The sequence below is a fragment of the Cervus elaphus genome, chromosome 33 (assembly GCF_910594005.1).
Source record: "Cervus elaphus chromosome 33, mCerEla1.1, whole genome shotgun sequence".
Lineage (NCBI taxonomy): Eukaryota > Metazoa > Chordata > Mammalia > Artiodactyla > Cervidae > Cervus > Cervus elaphus.
Window position 1 is genome coordinate 6118085 of NC_057847.1, and position 24284 is coordinate 6142368.

Sequence of the window (24284 nt, forward strand, 5' to 3'; positions counted from 1 at the left end):
GCATTACCTTGCTACTGTGTGAAATGAGGGCAAATGTGTGGTAGTTTGAACATTCTTTGGCATTGCCCTTCTTTGGGATTGGAATGAAAAGTGACTTCTTCCAGTCCTGTGGCCACTGCTGAGTTTTCCAAATTTGCTGGCATATTGAGTGCAGCACTTCCACAGCATCATCTTTTAGGATTTGTGATTCCATGGACTGTAGCATGCCAGGCTTCCCCGTCCTTCACTATTTCCCAGAGTTTGCTGAAATTCACGTCCATTGAGTCAGTGATGCCATCCAACCATCACATCCTCTGTCATCCCTTTTCCTCCTGCCTTCAATCTTTCCCAACATCAGGCTCTTTCACCTGGTGGGACACAAATGCCAAATGTTTTCCCCCCAGTACCAGACACCTGTAAGGCAAATTCAAATCTCTGTGGCTTCCTCCTTTCTGGGATTTTCCCCCTTTGAAAATCTACCAAGGTATATGTTTGTGTACTTGTACCTTCACATGCTATATACATTAGTAATATTTTTTACAAGAAAAATGTGATTTCATGTTGGCACCCAGTTTAAAACCCCTCAGGGGATTTCTGATGGCCCCAGACCAACTCAGATCGCCCCTCCAGCACCTCTCTTCTGACCATGACACCAGCCACAGAGGTTCACACGTTGACTCCCTAAATGAGATGATACCAGCTCTCACTCCTCCTCGTATCCCCGTCTCCCTCCTTCTACATGGGTAACGCTGCTGGTTCCTCAAGCTTCAGTTTAAGGACCATCTCCTTGTCGAGGCTTTTCCTGGCCACCAAATCCCTCCTCCATCTTAGGTGCTCTTTGCTGTGTTCTCACAGTCACAAGGGCCCCCTCCCCCGCCTCCACCTCTGCAACAGCTCTCGTTACACCAGCGTGCAGTGCCCAGTGAGCACCTGAAAAGTGGGAGCTGTATCTTCAACCTTAAATCCAGCCCCAGAGTAGTTCTGAGAATTTCCAAAATGAACAAAGCCCCTGACATCCTACCTGTTATGGTTAGTGCTTCTTGGGCAGCTTGCCTGCCAGATCCTGCCTGAGGCAGTTCCCCGAAGTTGGGGACCTAGAAAAGGCCTAAATGCTCTCCTGAGAACCTAAAGAATCAGCTGCACCTGGACCCAGCTCCTCACTAGATAAGATGTTCAGGTAAAGTTCTTCCTCCTGTCCAGGCCTGCTGCTTGTGTCAGATGAAGGGGTGGAACTTCGAGCTCTAACCATCTACTCTTCCTAGACAGAAAAACTGAATGACAGACCAGGGGGTTTTAAAGAAGAGAAGGAAAAGTTTATTGTGTTGACCTTATTTTCATTACAGTACCAGAAATTCATTCTCAGTTCATTTCAGGCGCAGAGGGCTCTGCAGACATTTAGTGCCCCAGTGCTTGTTCCAAAGCAAGGGGCAGCACCCAAACCTATGGTGCATTTCATAGAGCATGATTACAATAAAATAGAAGAGTTACAAAGGGTTTTTTTTAAGTACATAGTTTCTTTAAAAATTCTAATATTTTTGTTTTTCCATGTTTACCTTATTATTACCAAAAACAAGTGACTGGAAAACATGGTACTTGATATTCTTGTCTCAAATTGTTGACCTTAGGTTAATGTATTTTGCTATTTTCATTTTAAAGAGGAAGTATACCCATTTCTCTGAGGAAATCTAAAAGGTGACAAGTAAGGCGATGGATAAATTACAGGTGGGATGAAGGCTCTGCTTCATACCCTAACTCATGTCCTACTTAAATCTGCCACATTTGGCCTCTGTGCTGTGAGGTCACTGGAAAAGGCTCAGGAGATGGCCTTACTTCTGGACTACCTCTGAAGCTGATTTCCTGATTTGTTTTTAAAAAATTGTCAGCACTCATGACACCCTGACGGGGAGAGATCCTCCAGTCAGTGCACTGACTCATCGCCACTCAAAAGTCATTTCTGCATTAGATTGAGAGATCAAAGACCAAATAATGAAAGAGGAACTGGTATCCTCCAGATACTCTGAAACAGCAATGACAACCTGAGTTAATGATGTCTACATTTGGTGAACTCTGTCAGGTTAAAGATCTTTCCTCACTATATCAAGACTGAGAAAACAGGAATTTAAATTAAAAAGCTTATCCCACCAGACTAGATACTTAACAGCAATATTCAAGTTGATTAACCCACAAAAATGTCCCCATAAAATCAAATATTTAAAAAATTATTAAAATTACACAATGGAATATATATTTAAATAACTTTGCATACAATGCACCCTCCATTTGTTGTTACCAAGAGAAATTTTCCATTATATATCTTTACCAAAACTTTAATATTTCCATGAAATTTGATACTACAGTACTAACATCATTTTATTCAGAAAAACACACTAGATGTTCCCTTGGAACTCTTGAATTGAATCACTTCTTTTAACCATTCATGACAATTGTAGGGGGAAAAAAACTGCTTTCAAGTACCTAAATTTACTCACGAGGCAGGTGTGGGGGAAGAGGAATCGCACTTGTGAGGGTGGTGTCTGGCTGGCTCCATGTCACAGTGTCAGTATGATGTAATTCCCAGTCAAAGGAAATAGATTTTCCTTCCTCCCAGTCTCTTCTGGAAGCTGCACTGTTGTCCCTAGCCATCAGGGATTCTGCAACCAGATAATCATTGTTTATTCCATCAGAATCTTAAGAAGGTTCGTAATAGGAAGTCGTGAGGACAGCAGAGGAAACTAAGCTCCATTCTTAGAACTGCTTCTTAATGTTTATAAAACCTTTGCTCTCCCCGGAGAGCTGAGCTCACAAAATACATGGGCTTATCAGATGCGTGTGCACTCTGAAATACCATTGAGAGAGATTCCACACTTTATCAATTGTATGGAAAAATAACACACCATCATTCTGAATGTGCTACAGATAGAGGACCATTTTAAAACAAAACACAGGCATGCCCCAACAGCAGATTGTGTTACACACATTTTGACCTCAATCAAATATCACTGTTCACAGAACATAAGAAGTCACACTGTTGCATTTCATTCTGACATGTCACATTATTTCGTATCACTCTGGCACTGATTAAGACAAGTTTTCTATTATGGCATGATGAAAGAAAAAAATTCATGACATATACACAATGGTTAAAAACAACACCCTGTGAACAGTTTCCAGAAGCTTCGACTTTTCAGTGAAATCAATTCATGTTTCTTAGGAAAAAAATGTACCAATCTTTTCAGTCACAATTTGCTTTCATACAGTAGAAACAGCAGACAAAGCTGACCAAGACCAAATTTTAGTGGCAGCATCATTTCCTAGGGTGCTAGAGATTCATTTTGGAAGATCTTATGCCACATGAACCAAGAATTCCTGGCATGAGGAGGAGGGACTGAGGCCATCTCAGAAGCAAGCTGGGTCTTGCATATTTAGATTCAACTATTACTAAGACTTAAATCCAGGGTGGTAAGGGGCAATGAAAATACACACTGCACAGAGAATAGATTTCACACTGCACCTTCCTCATACAGAATACTCATGAGAGACCAGGCAAAAAGATGTGGAAAGGTGCCCTGTTCCATGTCCCCCAGCATTTAGAAGGCATATCCCAGTGACTTTAGTTATTTCCTGCTCAATATCCCAGAAAATAAACTGGAAAAAAGCACAACTGTGCCCATGGTTTATAGACACAAGTGGTGGCGGCGGCAGCTTCTCTGAAGGCTTAAATTAAACCTCAGACGAAGCTGAGCAACTGTCTTTCATCCTCATTGATTCTATCCCTTTAGCTGCTACTACTAGTAGAGGAGCGGTGTTGGGGGTGGGGGGAGGGAGAGATCACATTACCGCCTTTGTCAACAGCAACAACTCTAAGGGACCTTTTTAGTCTTGGATCAATTTATCTACAAGTCCCTCCTCCCCAGTTTTTACAAAAGCAAACTCAAAAGCTCCTTCAGACTTACAGACTCCTGAACTAATGCTTGGTATTTGTCCTAAGACACTGGAAGGAGGCACAGTCCACGGAGTGCTCTGCTGCTGTAGCCTGCAGCCTGGGGAGATGGGGAGCAGGACCTGCAGTCTCTCACAACCGGAAGACTCCTCTGGGCACCTCCCAGCCCTGCCCACCCAGCAGGACAGGCTGCTGGGGAAGGGCTGTTCTGGGTTGCTAAAGACACAAAAAGCCATGACTCATGAGTCCAACTTGCTTCAAGAAGCAACTCTGTGGAGTCAGAACAGGGTTGGGGGGGACGCTGGCAACGTCTGCCAGCTTAAACTAAAAGAACTACAGAACAGTGTATAGAAAAACATGAATTACACAATCAAAATCTCTCCTGGTCTCAGATCTGGGAGTCTTTTGGAGAGAAAAGACAAAGCCAACTTCCCCTGGGTCTGAGAGACAAAAATTCTGCAGAGAAGCAGCGGGTAAATGACGTGGTGACCTTCCTGAGGGAGTTCTCAACCCCTCAAGGTGGATCACGAGAGGGGCTTACTATGGCTGTATCCAGTAAGGAAATAACAGACTTCTTTTAAGAAAGTGGGAAGAGAAAGCAAAGACTTTTGCAAATACAAAAACTGCTTACAAAACAATTACTTAAAAAGTTCACTGGGGCTGGGTGCAGAATAAGAATAATGTCTTCATTTCATATTAGTCACAATGGTTCTGACGGTGTATAAAACAGAAAGGCCAATTTCTGGTTTTCCTCATGACCCCACCCCCAACACTCCAGAGCCCTCCTACTGCTGCTATTTTCCCGACCCTCACCCCAATCCACCCCCCATCCTCTCCCCAAATTAATTTGCCCCGAGCTTAGCCTGAAAACACATGATTGTTCGTTGGGTTTCAATTTAACAATGAACCTGATGCTGGGGAAGGGCACAGAGCCCACCGGCGCAAACCCGGTGATGCTCGGACAGCCGCCGCCGCATCCACTATCCGCCCGGACGGGTGGCCCCGGTTGCAGACGGAGCTCCGCTGCGCCTCCCCGCGGACTGAGGTAAGGAAGGGCATGGCGGCTCCGGTTAGTGGCCTCGTGTGACACTGCAGCACATGTGGGCTTGTTCTTCTTCCAGTTGCTTTTGCCATCTTCTCTTCTGGTGAGAGGCCTGCTCTTCATAGAGTCCCCCAGAGATCAGTTCCTTGTCTTCCTCTGAGGTTGGAATCTAGTAGCGAGCCTTAACCCCAGAGATCCAGAGCTGCCAGCCCGCGGGAGTCAGGATGAAAGGGCAGCACTCCTGCCCAGTCGGTTCATCAGCAGTTGTATAGACAGATTGGAAAAAACTAGCATTTAATAGAAAAAGTGTTTTTCAAATGGTGTGATTTCCTATCCTCCTCTGGAGATCATAATTCCTCATGTGTCTGAGGTCCTATGGAAAAGGAGAGCAAGTGGAGAAAAAATGGATCACTGTCAAGTTATAAAGTACAGACTGGGCATTTTCTGCTACTGAAAGCTATTATTTGTGCTCCACCTTCACTGTATCTCTCTTTTTTAATTTTTAGGAGCTTTGGTTTAGTGTGTTTGTGTCATATTTTGAAAGCAAAAACAAAAAAGACATTTTTATTTTCAAGAACACTGAAACTAACTGTATACCCCTACTCCCTCTAAATTGTTTTCACAAGTACAATATTTACTTCTAGTAAAAATGCACATATATTTAGTCAGGATTCTTCTTTTTTCACTTAATAACGTATAAATTTTCCTCTGTAGCAGTGTAATTTACCATTTTCTAGTCTTGGGTGTTTAAACTATTTTCCAATGCCTTAAAAAAAAAGATAGTAAAATAAATTTCTCCAGGTATATAACTTCTTTATTGTATTCAATTATTTCTTCTAAGGTAAATTCTCAAGAGAGGAATTGTTGAGGATCTAAAACTTTAATGAATCCTGATGACTGATTTACTGCCTTTTAACAAGGATTTTTCTAATGCACACAGCTTCAACAAGATTCACCCAGAAGAGTTTCACCACCATCTTCCCCAACAAATGGCATAATCACCAAAGGTTAAAGTGTTAGTTGCTCAGTCATGTCCAACTCTTTGTGCCCCTATGATCTGCAGCCTGCCAGGTTCCTCTGTCCCTGGAATTCTCCAGGCAAGAACGGTGGGGTGGGTAGCCATTCCCTTCTCCAGGTTATCTTCCTGAACCAGGGATCAAACCTGGGTCTCCTACATTGCAGGTAGATTTTTTTACCATCTGAGCCACCAGAGAAACCCGGCATTACCAATATGTACACTCTTTTCTATGTGGTAATAGTAATGCCCGAGTCCTTTAACTTGATTACCGTTTCTTCAAATTCATTTATTATTTGTGCTTTTGTCTTATTTAAACAGTATGTCTACATTCTTTACCCATTTATTTATGAAAATCCTTAGGTTTTACTGATGAATTTAATTATTTTTATGGTGAATATCCAACATTTCAGCTGTGATTTTAATATCATTTAATATCAGTCTTTGGGATTTTAATATCATTTAATATCAGTCTTCAGGATGTTTAGGTGAATCACTCAAGATCCATTTCTATAATTGCTTTTTTAGAATTAGTTTTGAGCTGAATAAATTAAAATCCAGAGTGAAGCTTATTAAAGGTTTATATAAAGTCACTTTTTGTATTCTAACAATTTTTTTGGACTGGCTACCACTCAAAATGTACACATAGTAGAGAAACCAGTGTATGTCATGTATCACAAAACTCATAAACCTAAACAATAATAATCACAAAGCACTCTTTCTTCAAAAAAAGAAAGAAAACAAAAGAAGGAAGGGAAGGAGGGAGGAAGAGAGGAAGAAGGATGGGAGAAAGAAAAAGAAAAAAAGGCAGCAATTACATTAATAAATACTGTCTAGAAGCCCAACTGAATAAACAAAGTGAAAAATATAGACTACCAGATGTCACGATGGAAGACTGAATAACTGATTCTTCTTGTTCTGACAAGATTCTGTTTCTGCAACAGAAATCAGACAGGCCAAGAAGTACCTACCTAAAGCCAAAGACCTATACATACCTTCTCGGCTTGCCTCCTTTGCTGTCTTGTCTCCATACAGTGCTCCCATTTCCTTCTCCTCCTGAAAGCGGTGCTGTAGCTGTTTGATCTCCTGATCATAGTCCTGCCACTCTGGGACAATTCGAACAGCGGCCTCCAGCTTGGGCTCTTTGGTCATTGGATTATTACACTGTGAAAATCAAAATTACATACTTCAGCCAAGTTAAAGGAAGGGTATGTTATATAGCATTCAGAGGTGTTTCTCTTCTTGGGTTACAGGTCCTAACTGGACAAAAGGAACAATGATATGAGAAGCAATGTGGGAGGGGCTGCACAAAGCTTCTGCAAAGAAGTCGTGGAGCGCTACTGGAAGGCAGAAAGAGAAAGTCCGTTTGGAAAAACTACAAGGCACAGAGTGATCTGGAAGACAAATGGTAACTTCGCGGATTCTAAATAGTGAAAACAGCCCCATCAGACAATAGAGGATTTGCCTTCCTGCTGAGGTTACTGTAAGAAGTCCTGCAACCCCCAAATTACACAATTACAGAGAAAGACCAAATTATCTAGTAATACATCAGACTGGACTGAATGCAGAAACAGCCACAGACAACTTACCAAATCAATTGTTTTTGCCCTTTTCTTAGAGGCATCATCACACCACGTTTCACACCAAAGCCATTCTTGAGGGAGTGATTTAATTGGCACCTGATGGATCATGTTATTGGGCAAATCCTATTCAGTAGAGAAGATAAAACACAAGAATCTGTGAAGTTCTCGGGGAATAAACAACAAGGTCCTACTATAGAGCACAGGGAACTATATTCAATATCCTATTATAAAACATAATGGAAAAACATGAATAAGAACATATATTATATCTGAATCACTTTGCTGTATAGCAGAAATTAACACAACATTGTAAATCAACTATGCTTCAATAAAATACAAAACAGAATATTTAGAAATAAAGTGCTAGGGGATATTTAAATAAATGAACAGCAAATTAGGGGCTCATCACATATCACATGCCAATCACAAAATTTTAAAACAGAAAAGAGTCCTTAGCAAAAACTGTAAAGCACCTACAGTATTTATTTATGGCGTTTTTAAAAGCCAAAGTTTAGATGATCCATAAAACACCTACCCATAAGAAGCACCTGAAAAACTTTAGGCTAAAACTCACAAATAGTCTGCTTTCTCCTTGGAAGGAAAGCTATGAAAAACCTAGACAGCAAATTAAAAAGCAGAGACATTGCTTTGCTGACAAAGAACCACATACATAGTTAAAGCTATGGTTTTTCCAGTAGTCATGTATGGATGTGAGAGTTGGACCATAAGGCTGAGCGCTGAAGAACTGATCCTTTCAAATTGTGGTACTGTAAAAGACACTATGGACGGAGGTTCATGACATTGTACAGGAGACAGGGATCAAGACCATCCCCATGGAAAAGAAATGCAGAAAGGCAAAATGGTTGTCTGAAGAGGCCTTACAAATAGCTGTGAAAAGAAGAGAAGTGAAAAGCAAAGGAGAAAGGGAAAGATATACCCATTTGAATGCAGAGTTCCAAGAATACCAAAGAGAGATAAGAAAGCCTTCCTCAGCGATCAATGCAAAGAAATAGAGGAAAACAACAGAATGGGAAAGACGAGAGATCTCTTCAAGAAAATTAGAGATACCAAGGGAACATTTCATGCAGAGATGAGTTTGATAAAGGACAGAAATGCTATGGACCCAACAGAAGCAGAAGATATTAAGAAGAGGTGGCAAGAATACACAGAAGAACTGTACAAAAAAGATCTTCATGACCCAGATAATCACAATGGTGTGATCACTCACCTAGAGCCAGACATCCTGGAATGTGAAGTCAAGTGGGCCTTAGAAAGCATCACTACGAACAAAGCTAGTGGATGTGATGGAATTCCAGTTGAGCTATTTCAAATCCTAAAGGGTGATGCTGTGAAAGTGCTGCACACAATATACCAGCAAATTTGGAAAACTGAGCAGTGGCCACAGGACTGGAAAAGGTCAGTTTTCATTCCAGTCCCTAAGAAAGGCAATCCCAAAGAATGCTCAAACTACCGCACAATTGCACTCATCTCACACACTGGTAAAGTAATGCTCAAAATTCTCCAAGCCAGACTTCAGCAATACATGAACCGTGAACTTCCAGATGTTCAAGCTGGTTTTAGAAAAGGCAGAGGAACGAAAGATCAAATTGCCAACATCCACTGGATCATCGAAAAAGCAAGAGAGTTCCAGAAAAACATCTATTTCTGCTTTATTGACTATGCCAAAGCCTTCGACTGTGTGGATCACAATAAACTGTGGAAAATTCTGAAAGAGTTGGGAATACGACCACCTGACCTGCCTCTTGATAAACCTATATGCAGGCCAGGAAGCAACAGTTAGAACTGGACATGGAACAACAGACTGGTTCCAAATAGGAAAAGGAGTATGTCAAGGCTATATATTGTCACCCTGCTTATTTAACTTATAGGCAGAGTACATCATGAAAACACTGGGCTGGAAGAAGCACAAGCTGGAATCAAGACTGCCAGGAGAAATATCAGTAAACTCAGATATACAGATGACACCACCCTTATGGCAGAAAGTGAAGAGGAACTAAAAAGCCTCTTGATGAAAGTGAAAGAGGAGAGTAAAAAAGTTGGCTTAAAGCTTAACATTCAGAAAACTAAGATCATGGCATCTAGTCCCATCACTTCATGGGAAATAGATGGGGAGACAGTGGGAGCAGTGTCAGACTTTATTTTTTGGGGCTCCAAAATCACTGCAGATGGTGATTGCAGTCATGAAATTAAAAGACGCTTACTCCTTGGAAGGAAAGTTATGACCAAACTAGATAGCATATTAAAAAGCAGAGACATTACTTTGCCAACAAAGGTCCATCTGGTCAAGGCTATGGTTTTTCCAGTAGTCATGTATGGATATGAGAGTTGGACTGTGAAGAAAGCTGAGCGCCAAAAAATTGATGCTTTTGAATTGTGGTGTTGGAGAAGACTCTTGAGAGTCCCTTGGACTGCAAGGAGATCCAACCAGTCCATCCTAAAGGAGGTAAGTCCTGGGTGTTCATTGAAAGGACTGATGCTGAAGCTGTTCTCCAATACTTTGGCCACCTCATATGAAGAGCTGAGTCATTAGAAAAGACCCTGATGCTGGGAGGGATTGGGGGCAGGAGGAGAAGGGGACGAACGAGGATGAGGTGGCTGGATGGCATCACTGACTCGACGGACATGAGTTTGAGTAAACTCTGGGAGTTGGTGATGGACAGGGAGGCCTGGCGTGCTGCGATTCATGGGGTCGTAAAGAGTCGGACATGGCTGAGCAAATGAACTAAACTGAACTGAACTGAAAAAACTCGTGAGGGTCCCTTGAATAGCACGGAGATCAAACCAGTCAATCCTAAAGGAAGTCAACCCAGATTATTCATTGGAAGGACTGATGCTGAAGCTGAAGCTCCAATACTTTGGCCACCTGATGCAAAGAGCCAACTCATTAGAAAAGACCCTGACTCTGGGAAAGATTTAAAGGCAAAAGGAGAAGCAGATGGTAGTGGATGAGATAATTAGATAGTACCAACAGACATGAATCTGAGCAAACTCCAGGAGATAGTGAAGAAAGGGGAACCTGGCATGCTGCAGTTGACGGGGTCCCAGAGAGTTGGACATGACCTAGCAACTGAACAACAACAACCGATTTCCCTTCCTGAGGGCATTTCTAAGAAAAACAGCACTGCCTTCTAAAAGCCAATTAAGCATTGAATGTGGCTCTTGTATGTCAAAGTTTTGCTTAAAGGAAATTCTAAATCCACCTTGTCAACTGAGGCTTGATCCCAAGTAGATGAAGCCCATGTGTTTTCTAGCCAACTGTACTCCATGTTTTGAAGCTTTTCTCTTAGGAAAACTTTTGAGTTTGACACATTAATAATAAAATGTTCTATTGTCCAAAGACACAACCAACCAATGTGACCCAATAACTTCACCTCTGGATATACACACATAAGAACTGAAGGCAGGGACTCAAACAGATCCTTGCACGCCAGTGTTCACAGAGGCATTATTTACAGCAGTCAAAAGACGGAAGTAAGCCAAATGGCCATTGGCAGATGAATAGCCAAACAAAATGTAGTATATACATACAGTGAAATATTGCTTGATCTTAACAATGGATAAATGGAGTTAATGAGTTCTAAGACAATGCTACTCAAGATGTAGTATGTGGACTTGGAGCACAGAGTTTGCTCAGAATGCAGATTCTCAGGTCCAACCAAATACCTACTGAATCAGCCTGTGGAGGATGGGGGCCCAAAGATCAATGCTTTAGTAAGTTCTTCAGATGATTTTTTTTTATTATGCTAAAATTTGAGAAGAACTATTCTAATGTTTTTCCCTGTCCAGTAGCTGGGTAAACACTATTTAATATTAGCCTTTGCAAAGTCAGAAATGCATGCTGTTGCCTCTAGGCTAATCATTAAAAATTATTTAAAACTGTATAGTTTAATAGAGAGAAACAGAATTATTAAAAACTCTCAATCATTTGGAAAGAACCTGACTAGGGAAAAAAAAGAAACACAGGACACATGGCATAAGCAAGGGGACTGTGGAGAAGCAAACTTGTTGGTGATCACATTTACTATCAACGGACTGATGTTCCAATTAAATGGTGGTCACACCATTTGAAAAAACAAACCAATATAAGCTCTTTCTAGGAAACAGAACTAAAACATAAGGATTAAGAACTATTGAAAACAGAAGGATAAAAAAATATACCATGAAACACTAATTAAAAGGAAAACCAGTGTAGCTATACTAACATTAGATGAAGCACACTTCAAGCCCGTGCCCAAAAAGCATCAATAGAAATAATAAAAAGTTAATTTGTCAGAAATACATGTGACTTCTAACTTTTTAGGCAATGAACGATATAGTCTCTAAGTACATCAAGTAAAATGTGACAAAACTAAAGACAAGATTTCACATTATGGAAAGAGATTTTAACATAATTGTCTCAGTAACTAATAGAAAAACAGACAAAACACATAATGTAACAGAAAAGAACAAAACCTGACTCTGTGTTGGATCTGTGTCTTTAAGTTCTGCTTTGTGTTGTGTTTGTTATCACTAGAGGATGCTTTCTAAATCACTAAAAGGATGCTTTCTATAGTAATAAGCATACATAATGGCCTGCCACGGAGAACCCTGTCCCTTTACCTGAAAGTTAAACCCAAGGGGTTTTGTTCAGCTTAGAGAAACCTGTTGATCTTGTCCACCTGTGAATGGCTGCAGCAAAGAAGAAATTAACACATCCCCTCCCAGAGGCTGGCCAAACCAGGAGATATTTTGCAAAACTTAACAGCCTCTTCACTTTACTTCCTCACCTCCTGCCTCTCTCTGTTTTATAAAAGAAACTAGCATCCAGACACCAGTAAGATAGCACTCTAGGACTCTTGTCCACCATCTTCTTGGACACCCAGCTTTCCAAATAAAGTTGCTATTCCTTGATTCAACACCTCATCTCTCGATTTATTGCCTTGTCATGCAGCAAGCAGACTGTGCTTGGACTCAGTAACAGTAACATGATCACTAAACCTCACCTAATGGACATACAAACAAAAGCATAACATCTAACATCTGCAGGGTATAAAACCAGATGAAATGTCTACCAAAATTGACCATATCTGGATCAAAAAGCAAAGCTCAACAAATTTTAAATGCCTAAAATCATACAGAATACTTTCTCAGACTAGAGCAACTGGGCTAGAACAAACAAACAAAAACAAAACCCCAGAAAATCCCCATGTATACAGTGAAAGAAACAAGAGGGGAATTAAAACATTTATTAATGACGGTAGTAATGCAGGAATTGAGAAACATAAAAGACAGAAAACAAGAAATTGGCAGATGTAAATCCCACCTCCACAATAATTACATTAAATATAAACAGATTAAACTCTCTAATTGAAAGCCACATGGGATGCCAGCTCACATCTAATCAATTTGATTAACAACAAGTATTACTCAAAACACAGAGTATCAGGAATCCTTGTACTGCTGATGGGAGTATAAATCAGAACTACTTTGGAAACTGTTGGGAATTATCTAATAAATATAAAGATCCACCAATCTGATGGTTCAGCAATTCAACTTGTAGTTGTCTATACAACTGAATTACATATACATGTGCATCAACCAAGACGTGTATAACTAATCCCAGCAGCATTATCCATGGAAGACAACAATGGAAAACAACTAAAATTTACAATAAACAAAACACAGTACCGTTTCATACAACAACATGGATGAATCTCCTTAACATAATGTTAAGCAAAAGAAGTTAGACTCAAAAAAGTACACCTTGTATAATCCCACTGAGACAGGCAGGGGAAAAAACAGGCAAAACCATCGTGTTTAAGGACACATATGTAAGTAGTTACTCAACACAGAAAAGCCACAGAATGATTACCACAAAAGTTAGGATGCTGTTGGAGAAGAGGGTGGCTTTTGGGTTGCTAAGAATGTTGAGTTTCCTAAACTGGGTGGCAGTACATGGGTGTGTGCTGTGTGGTACTTCATTGATGCATATGAATATGTATTTATATATTTTGTTTTGTACACTCTTATTTATGGGTGCTAAATATCATAGTAAAGGTTTTAAAATGTTTAAAGCAGACTTAAGCAAAACAAAGTATGTGAAACTACGTACCTAAAGCACAAACTATAATCTCACCTCTAAAAAATGATTAGCATTAGTAAATAGTGATTCAGCTAAACTTCTTAAAAAAACACCATGGTTTCTGATATAGAAAAAAGATAAATAACAATACTATATCCTGTGCTGTGATAGTTAGTTCCTAAAGAAGAGAAGCAAACTGACCCTAGCAGGCAGAAAAACAAATTTATCAGCTTAGCTGGGCACCAAATGAAAAGATATCGCAGCGCCCTCCTTCCGTCTCCCTCCCCAAACCAACATCAGGCCTATCGTGTTTTTTACCACTATGTTCTCTCTTAAGGGCAAATAAAAATCACACACACACACACACATACACACACACACACAATAAACACAAATTCCTTTCCATGAAGAAACAAAACACTATTCCAACAGAGAGGAATGAGAAGCAAATACTACTTCATTTTCTGATACACTGTACAGCCTTTACCAAAACTGTTAACCAAAACAAGTGGCCACTTACTTGATCAAGATTTGAGAGGCTGTTAGGATCCTGACTCAGACCTTGGTACTGTCCCCTGAGTCTGTCACCAGCTGCTATTTTCCTAAACTTCTTCAGATCCACAACATACAGTGCACTGGACAGAGAAAATACACTTGTTACAACCACGGATTAGGGCTGAAAAAGTAACCCCACTGATTAATGGAACAGGTCACTAGGCTAACATTCTGGTTTCTCGTGGAAAAGGTAAGCTGAGGCTTTACAGTAGAGCTCACAGTCACTACGTACCACTTCAACGATGGCTAAGGAAGTGATTACAAAACCCATATTCTGGTACCACAAGCTCATTTTGTCAATGTTCCGAAAGAAATAATCTCTGACAAAAGAAGGTTTCTAGCAAATTTCAGCAGGTTTGATGATAAAAACTATAGTAATTGATAATCATTAGTCAAAGATATCCTGATGATATCTTAAATGTTACAGAGGAAAAAACCAACCAAGTGTTATAGGTCCTTTGGACCAAGGGCATACAGTACAATACTTAAATCACCAACACCCCAACATTTATCTCTATCATGTTGCTTCCCACAGATTTCCCTACTCTCCAAATCACACTTTTCCCAGAGAAGATAATATACAAAAACAACAGATGTACAACAAATACACACACTGTTTAGCCTAGGAGTTTTAGGAATTTATTCTATAGGTATATTTGAAATATACAAAATTGTGTGTTTAACTAGTGGCTCAGTGGTCAAGAACCTGCCTGCCAATGCAGGAGATGAGCGTTCGATCCCTGGGTTGGGAAGATCCGCCAGAGAAGGAAATGGCAACCCACTCCAGTATTCTTGCCTGGGAAATCCCATGGACAGAGGAGCAGGCTACAGTCCATGGGGTCTCAAGAGTCAGACACAACTTAGTGACTAAACAACAACAACAAATGACATTGTATGTCGTAGCAAGACCACAATGGAATAATACTGGAATAATATGTTGATACAAAAAGGAAAAAGGTCTCTCTACATGTTGATGTAAGGTCTACTAGAAACATCAAGTTAAAAAAGCAAAGCACAAAACCGTAAATAAGGTAGGATATATTTTGTGTAAAAAAAGAAGTCATAGTTTTTTACCTAAGAATTAAAAAACTCTAGAAGGAGACACAGTAAGTAGACAGAATGGGGCAGCTTTTCACTATATATTTTTATAATTCTTATTTTTGAACCACATTAACATATCACCTACTCACAATTTTAAATATGCAAAATTAATTTTAAAGAAATGAAAATCAAACCACAACATTCTCAGTACCTGATATGGTATTTTCGCCCAGCTAAGTGACTGGCCCAGTACCCTGACTTCCAGAACCTGTAGCCATCCATCTCTCTGCGGCTGTCACAGAAAGGAGTGTAACCATAAGGAGCACCATCCAAATTGAAATCTCTTAACTCTTTCAAATCTGTTCGTACGATCTGAAGAAGAAAGGATCACAGTCACTTGTCTAACACCCATGCAGATACCAGTTTCCTAAAAATACTGAGGGCACAGCTCAGGGACTGATCAGTGGCACAGGCAGCAAACCCAGTTCAAGCCCGGCTTCTTCTTGATTAGGCTGACTGCCCTCACTAGCACGTAAGATGATTAGCCTACTGCTTAGGGCATAGTATTCTAAGTATACAAAAAAAAAAAAAAAGCAGAAGTAAAACAGATTTACATTGTGTGGCCTCTCTGTGACTCAGTTTCTGGGGAGGATCACATGAACTCGTCTATGGACAGATGGAGAATGATGCCTGGCACACAGTAAGTGCTCGGGATGAAACGTGATTGCAGAACTAGGAAAGCAGGCTTCATGTTGAGCCGCTTGTGATGTAAATGAGCCAGGTGGGGCAGAATTCCCAAGACTTGGATGATTTTTGTCCAAATGACTTCTGCACACATGACATCACTTCCACTCAGATGAGAAACTCAGGTTTTAGACAGTTCAGGCTAAGGGTAAAGGCTGTAGGGCAGACGTATATTTACACTTTTTGAGTGTGTATGCTCTAAAATCCGTGTGTTTCTTTTAACTAGGTCAGCTGTATTCCTGACAGCAGGAAGACCATCTGAAGAGTCCCACATGCTAAAGGCCAGGCACCAACCCCCTCTCTTACCCACGTCAATAACTCCTAGCTTTGGGGCAAATGACTGCAGATGACAGCAAGCAGTGTTACGTTAAACCGGCAAATTTTTCAATTTTAGTTTGTATATTAAGTGTGTTAAATTTAAGATACAAAACTACATAAATGATGTAATCATAACTACATAAAAGAGGCACAGGAGAAAAGATGAAAGGATACACTGAATGCAAATTTTAAAAGTGATCACATCTGGTGATACCTCTCCATATATTCTTTTTTTTTCAATTGAAGGATAATTGCTTTACAGTACTGCATTGGTTTCTACCAAACACCAACATCAGCCATAGGTTTACCCATGTCCCCTCCCACTTGAACATCCCTCCACCTCCCTCCCCATCCCAACCCTCTAGGTTATCATCGAGCCCCAGTTGAGTTTCCTGAGTCACACAACAAATTCCCACTGGCTATCTACTTTACATATGGTAATGTATGTTTCCATGTTACTCTCTCCACACATCCCACCCTCTCCTTCTTCCCCCCTGCCCAGCCATGTTCATAAGTCTGTTCTCAATGTCTGTGTCTCCACTGCTGTTCTGCAAATAGATTCATATATTCTAAATAGTGTAAAATAAGTGTGTATCTTTCCACAGTTGGAAAGATAAAACCATTTAAAAAGGAAAAGGAAGTCTAATGCCTTTAATTTGCACTGCTGAAACCCAGCCTTTGAGAGCTCACCTGGTCGGCATCCACAAACAGGAACTTGTCAACAACCAGTGGGAACAGCACATCCAGGAAGAGGATCTTGTAACCCCAGATGATACGCTGCTTCTCAGTCTGCTGGTGAAGCCACCGGGGCCACTTGTACTGAACAAGCTCATATTGAAAATTGTATTTGTCTGCCATATAAGGTATAAACTCCTATTTGCAGACACAGGGAACAACAATCACTTACTTTGATTAAGAAAAACAAGTCAGTCAACAAACCACAATTATGGCATAAGTAAAACACATTTACTGTACCAGCAGTCTAATGAAGAAATGTGACCCTGACTAACTTGTGACTACATAAAGAATACATATAAACTTTTGTCAAATCTCCATTTTTTATGATTTCTAACCACACATGAGATGACCAGAATTCTTTAAGTGAAGGCTTTTATATAACTAAGTTATGTGTGTGTTTAAGGGAAATGGACTTTGTCTTAACTTGATTTCAGTAAAACATTTTTTTGAGCTTGATTTTAAGCCTTTCTCACCACTAGGTCTAATCCAGGGAATGACATGGCAAACCCAAATACTCTGAACAAGTTTGTTGCCATCAAGTCTTTCAGATTCTAAATATAAGTACCTTAGGGGACCAGAAGTGAATTATTTATCTAGGGGAGATATTACTGAATATATTAAAAGTTGCTTAGTCAATTCTACAGAACAACATAGAAAAAGATGCAAATAAATCAATTTGGATGACAAATAGTGATAAAAACAAAGCAGAAAACTTTCTAAACTTTCCATGTGTGTTTTTGCTTTGCACAGATGATACATTACTTCCACAGATCACTGGGTACAGTTGTTCAAAACAGAACAAACCATCCTTCTCATTGGAATCAGTACTGTGCTTTCTCATTAAATGAGGACACTCATGCTTGAAGAGACATGTTACTTCAACAAAACAGAAGAAACAGACTCTCCTCTTATGTTATCCAAGCTTCAACCAAGTTGTAATTCTGTGTTCGGTTTTATAACAACTATTCCCCCCAAACAGACAGGGGGAAGAATAATCAACATAGAATTATGCAGGTGACTTACAGTCAGTAACCTAATAAAAGGAAAAAAATTTTTAAATACACAGATAAAGTAGAAGTAGTAAACAGTATATTGCACTGCATATATCTCCTTAATAAGCATGTTTTCCTTTTCAAAGCCTAAGGAACAAACCTTAAACGTGGGGGACAAATAATTCTTCAAGAACCAGAATTTCACAGGAGTCTTGGTATTCTTCAGTACTGATAGCATCATTATGCTGTCAAACAAAAGCAAGCAATAATAACAGTCATTCAAATCTTTTTAATCTCAACAAAATCAAGTAAAGTCAATCACTAGACTCAGTGTTCTTTATGGCAGAGCTAAACTAATGGCTCAGTTAGGCAAAGAGAGACCCTGACTGGTGGAAAATGGAAACTTGCACTTATTCATTTTATAGAGTCATCTCTGGATGAGAAAGAAGTACTTATTACCTATAAAAATATACCAGACTGATAGAGGCATGTGTTCTAATTACATGACACCTTAAAATAAACTCCTTTATGAACTGACACATTAATTACGGCACAAATGAATCACAGAGATTGTGTTTAACCACTACATCACTCTAAGAAGGAAGTCAGTGAAGCCTACTGCCTCTCCCAGCCTACATCGGTGAGCTCAGCCAGGGAGCAGAGTAGGCAGAGGGAAGGGGATGGCAACTGATCACAGCTTTGGGATTCCCTACTTGGAAAACAAACAGAAACTAATTTTGAGTCAAGAAATTTAATTAAATTCAGTGGTTATTAACATCTGACATTACAATTCTAGGTCAGATATTATTTCTTGGGAATATGACAGCTAAACATGAGTAAAATGACATCTTGATTATTTGCTATACTAGATTTGTAGTGGAAAATTAAAAGTAAAAAAGAACCTTGGCATTAGGAAAGTCACTGTCAGGCAAAGGTGCATATTCATAGCCAAGCCCTCCCGACCGCTGACACAAGGCGCCCCTGAGGGCTTCCCCGCTGGTGACTGCTGCATTCACCAGCCAAGCCTGTGCCTCCCCTCAACTTTGGCTATGTGACCTCAGCCTAGTCCCGCCACCTTCCAAGTCTCAGCCTGTCTATAAAACACAACTAAGATCCCTCCCGGCTCTGAAATCCTACAAATCATCAGAAGGCAGGTCCATGGCCCTATTCCACCTCTATTCTCTATCCTCAGGCAATGCTTGGTGGACAATGAAAAACCACTCTTTATAATGTCACACAGTAGTTTTAAAGGTTTATAACCTTATAATAGCTACACAGATTCATTTACTATATATTATATAGTCCATTTCATGAGGTTGGCCAAATCAAAACAAATGTTAAGTATATACAATCATCTATACACAATCCTCAGAGTGCCTCAAATACAAAGAAGTGTAATGGGCAGAGTCCCATAAAACATTTGCTCCCTAAAGAACAACATGACAAATTCATGCATATATACTGAAATAACCAAACATGACTAACCGAAGAAATCTTTCATAGAGATGACCAGATGCAACAGAGAAAATATTAATTATGTCATCTTTGTCTTGTTTCACTTCCTCGGTCTTCTGTCCACCTGTAAAGCCCCTATAATAAGGAAGGTAAAAACAAGAATACTTGAAATGCTGGTACAGACATGTTGCCCTTTAAGGGGAGGGGAAGGAGATTGTGCTTCCCACCAGGACAAAGAGAGGGAGGCTGCCCATAGGGCCTTGTGGAACTTCAGAAGACTGGACTAGTTCACTAGAATGCAAAACAAACAATGGAAAGTTAACTGAGCAATTACCACTCAACTCTCCAAAGAGCAGGAAAAATCCAACAGGAGTTAGGAAGTCAGGCAGAGAAGTAACTCCACTATGAGGGACGGTAACCTCTTTCAATTACTCAGTGGGAAACATTCATCTATTCTACACACAAGCGGATGCAAAGAGCAGAATCTGAAAAGCCCAGACAGGATTACTACATTCAAAAGAAGGGAGGGATGGCATTTATATCTCAGTTTTTCCTTAAAAACATCACTTCTTTCTGATGCCAATTTACCATTTGAAGGAGTCCCAAAATCCAGATTCATTCTCATTAGTCCCATCGCTCAGCAAGTCCTCATTCACCATGTCTGCCTTCTTCTGAACCTGCAATCAGTCACATGTGATGAATCTCACTCTCCCTACTGGGTTGAGGAGGCACTGAACTGATCTTCATGGGATGCTCACTGAATACTGACAACACTAGAGAGTGAATTCTCCTGCGAGCAGATATAACATACTCTGAGTCCAGACACATTCAACAGAACATGAATGTTGAATTCTGTTCAATGTGCCCAGACACATTCAACAGAACTATGCTCATCATACCACATTAAAATCTTAATGAGGAAATAAAATGAAATCTTAATGAGGAGATAGCAACCTCGTGTAACTAGACAATAACTGTCTCTAGTTTGAAAAACGGGCAGAGAACCTTACAGTTTAAGTAAAAACAGAAATGCAGCTCACCAAACTAACTCTAGTTCTAGGCAAAGAGTACAGTGTGCACACGCTCCAGCTGCCAGGAAGGGGTCATCTCACATGACAGCCTTGTTTTAGGACTAATACAAAGAGGGGTTAAAACTTCTCGAGAGCATAGGGATCATTTTTCTGCTCAACCATGTGTGGCCTGCTTTAGATTTTAGAGTATAATGACTGTCTCATAATACCTTTTATTTGAATACAATGCACTAGGAATTTCAAAGTTCTATGAACAGAAAGCAAAAGTGACAAGAAATTAAATAAGGCTACCACCATTTATTATTGTTGCTGAAATTCTCATTGGCATTCTTCCCAGTTTTCAAAAAATAACATGAACTGTGACTGTACAAACAAAGCAGTGTCTGTGAAAACATTTCATGTGAAATGAGACTTGCACTGTTCAATGAGGTAACCCAAAAGGTGCAACCTCTCAGCTGAACAAAGCCACAAACTTGTATTTACAAAATATGCTTTGCATTCCAAGCCACATTTCTGTAAGGCTGTAGTAAAATCTCAAAGGTGAGTTAGTCTTGGGTGGGTTTCTTTCCTTTCTCTTCAGCTTTCCTGAGACATAACTGACAAGTAACACTGCATAAATTTAAAGTGCAGGACATGCTGACCTGGGACAGGTCTATACTGTGAAATGATCGGGCTTCCCTAGTGGCTCAGTTGATAAAGAATCTGCCTGCAATACTGGAGACTCAGGTTCGGTCCTCGGGTTGGGAAGATCCCCTGGAGGAAATGGCAACCCCCTACAGTACTCCTGCCTGGAGAATTCCATGGACAGAGGACTGGGACAGGCTGCAGTCCATGGAATCACAAAGAACAGGACATAACTGTGCGACTAAGTTTTTCACCATAATAACAGCATTTTTTTTTTCTGGAGTTAACACATCCCATCACCTCACACAGTTTGGGACTGGTTTAAAGATACATATTTTTATATAACAGCTACTAAAGACCAAGTTACTGCTGCTTTTATCAACTATAACAGAGCGGCTGCCTTAATATACCAAACTCACCTTCACTTTAATAATTTTGCTCTTGAAGTTGTTGAGGACAACAACAACTTCATCAGCATCAGGTGGAGAATCTGTACCGTCGTGACTTAGAAAAGAAGAAAGGAAGGCAGGTATCACAAATCATAATTCCCAAGTTGCAGTATATGGACTTACATCAACCTATATTTTTCCACTTCCACTTCCACTATCTTCATCATAAAGGAGTTTTTTCTGAGCAAATTATTTTCTCACAAACTGCAGAAAACCCCTTCAAGCAACACAGGGGCACTTGTCAAAATCTCTGCCCTTACATGTTGAATATGCCAACTGGTCACAGCCCAGACTTCCTTCTTGAGCCCCTCATTGAATGACCTTCCATACACTGACAGGCTCCCAGTGCTGGCAAGAATATGATGGCAACCCACTCCAATACTCTTGCCTAGGAAATTCCATGGACGCAGGGGCCTGGCAGGCTACAGTCCACTGGGTTACAAAAAGTCGGACATGACTGAGTGCACATGCACGCATTACTTTATGCATAGCAAGACACAGCTCTACTTCAGAGTTTTGTAAAGGCTTCGACTCTGTCCTTCCTGGAAGCACAGAGCCAAGTCCAGGCCATGTACTCAATCTAGCGTCCATACTCTGCAGGAAGAACTAAAACAAGCTCTGTTTGCAAGCAGAGGAAGAAAATTTAAATAGAGTATTTCCTTCCTCATCAATGATAATATCTAAAATTCCCAGTCACCAATTTTTAAGATGCTAACTATATAAAGCCATGATAAAATATGAATTCACTGAATTCATTGTCATCCAACAGAGAGCAGAGTCCGTGGGCAAAGGTGAGATTCTGATAGGGAGCATGAAACATTCCAGAGCCCAAGAAGCACAGAAGGAAGAGAGTCCTCATCTGCTAGGTGGAGAAGAGGCCCACACACCCTAGAGGGAAGAGTGGCTAGGAAAAGTGCATGCAGATGGACAGGGTTTAGGAAGTCAACAGATAAGCTCTTAATGACAGTACTAAAATTCTTTAAAACCATATTTGGGGAAAACATTTATTGGAGAAAACCCTACTATGTACAATGAAGATATAATACAAAAATCTTCTATTTTCTTGGTAAGAAATATGCAGAAATTCACATTGCTTTCATGTGTGTCAGATAAGATTCTATAAAGCTAAGATGAGGACACAACATGATGTTGTTTTCAAATAACTAATGGAAATCACTGCCAAAATGAACTGGTGTGAAGTCTTCTCACATAGCTTAAGACTAATTTAAATTGTGTTAAACAGAATTTAAACCACACCTTTTTAGAAGGCAGTATAATTTTTTTAAACCAACAGTCACTTGTAGAAAACCTTAAAGCAAAAAAGCAGGCTATTGATGAAACATGCTGGGAGTACTTCCATACTTTCTCAGACCTAGAAAGACAAGTGCTCGCACCAAGGTTCCAAGACCAAAGCCTACAAGTCTGGTCAATCTGCAACCCACTCAGGGTAGAGAAATATACTACCCTGGGTTGAAAAGTCTGAACTGTTCTTCATTTCTTTTCTCCTTCCTAAAAATGACTCACTTTCTCATCTGCCTATGGTTTTCATCACAGTTGACAGAATGATTTGGTTAGGGATAGCTAGCACAAAAGAATGACTGAAGCCAAACTTGATTACATATACTGTTAGTATTTATACTGCTTACTGTTCAATTATACCCCAACAATTCTTCCACATTTCATTTTCTGGAAAAGCACATACAATTATAAAGTAAATTCTAATTGCCTAACTGCCAGTGTACTATTCAATTCAAGCTGATTCATACTGCAGAATGTTCTGAAAAAATGCACCTGTATCATTTAATCCTACCTGTAGATTCTGTAAATATCTTCAGAACGTCCCTTTCTTAGTCTGAGAATCCAAGCTCCTGGGTTGGCTTTTAACTGAAAATAGCCCTAGGACCAGAAGACAAGACAAATTTTAGTTCTCTTGGAAACATCAAAATGCTGTTTCTGAGGGATAGCTATTTCTTTTTTGAAATGTCAGTCCACTTTATATTAAATAAGATAGTTAAACCAATGCAATTCTTAAAACCCACATATTAGAAACACTAGCAAAATACAGGCCTGTCAAGCCAAGAAGCCTATCCTTTAGCTGTACTTCAGTGAAGAAGCAGTATGTAATGTGTGAATATACTTCAAATTTTCAAAAAACAAAAAAAAGAAGAAAACTATTGACTCATAAGCAACACATTTTCAGGAGCCAATCTGGTTAAAGCAAAATATTCTAGCATGTTTTCTTTTAAGATGCCACGTAATTCCAATCTACAAGTTTAACTAAACTGATGATTTTTATATTGACCAAATTCAGTCCATCATGAACTTTAATCTCACTCATGTTCACAGTGCTAACTGCTCCATCATAAACTGCAGGGCCCAAATTAACGTGACTCAGTATCACCACCTGATGTACTGTTATTTACCAGATTAGCCATAACAATGGTATCCACAATGACTGGCTTGGTTGAAGTTCCTAATGTAAACTGCAGTCCCCGGGGGGGCTGGCCAGTAGTGATGTCATAGCAATGACCTTCTAGTAACAGGTACTCCAGCTCATACTCAGCAGCCACGATGCTGTCCACCTGCAATATCAAAATTAAATCACCACCTGAAGACTACTCAGCAATATAAAGAAACAATCTAGTGATACATGCAACAACACAGATGAATCTCAAATGCACTACACAAAGTGAACG

At 40.0% G+C, this 24284-nt stretch overlaps 1 protein-coding gene across 1 annotated transcript in view; it reads right to left on the bottom strand.

The window, feature by feature from the left end:
- Positions 1-1270: 1270 nt before the first annotated feature.
- Positions 1271-24284, bottom strand: part of UGGT1 (UDP-glucose glycoprotein glucosyltransferase 1) — a 112871-nt gene continuing 89857 nt past the window's right edge. Inside the window, exons 30-41 of the mRNA XM_043894221.1 lie at positions 24012-24170; positions 23399-23484; positions 21559-21643; positions 20073-20161; positions 19515-19619; positions 18190-18274; positions 16990-17172; positions 15449-15609; positions 14162-14276; positions 7566-7682; positions 6972-7140; positions 1271-5334 (exon numbers count right to left, since the gene is read on the bottom strand). Of these exons, the coding sequence (XP_043750156.1) occupies positions 5309-5334; positions 6972-7140; positions 7566-7682; positions 14162-14276; positions 15449-15609; positions 16990-17172; positions 18190-18274; positions 19515-19619; positions 20073-20161; positions 21559-21643; positions 23399-23484; positions 24012-24170 (1380 nt within the window). The 3' untranslated portion in view covers positions 1271-5308. The remainder of the gene's footprint in view (positions 5335-6971; positions 7141-7565; positions 7683-14161; positions 14277-15448; positions 15610-16989; positions 17173-18189; positions 18275-19514; positions 19620-20072; positions 20162-21558; positions 21644-23398; positions 23485-24011; positions 24171-24284) is intronic.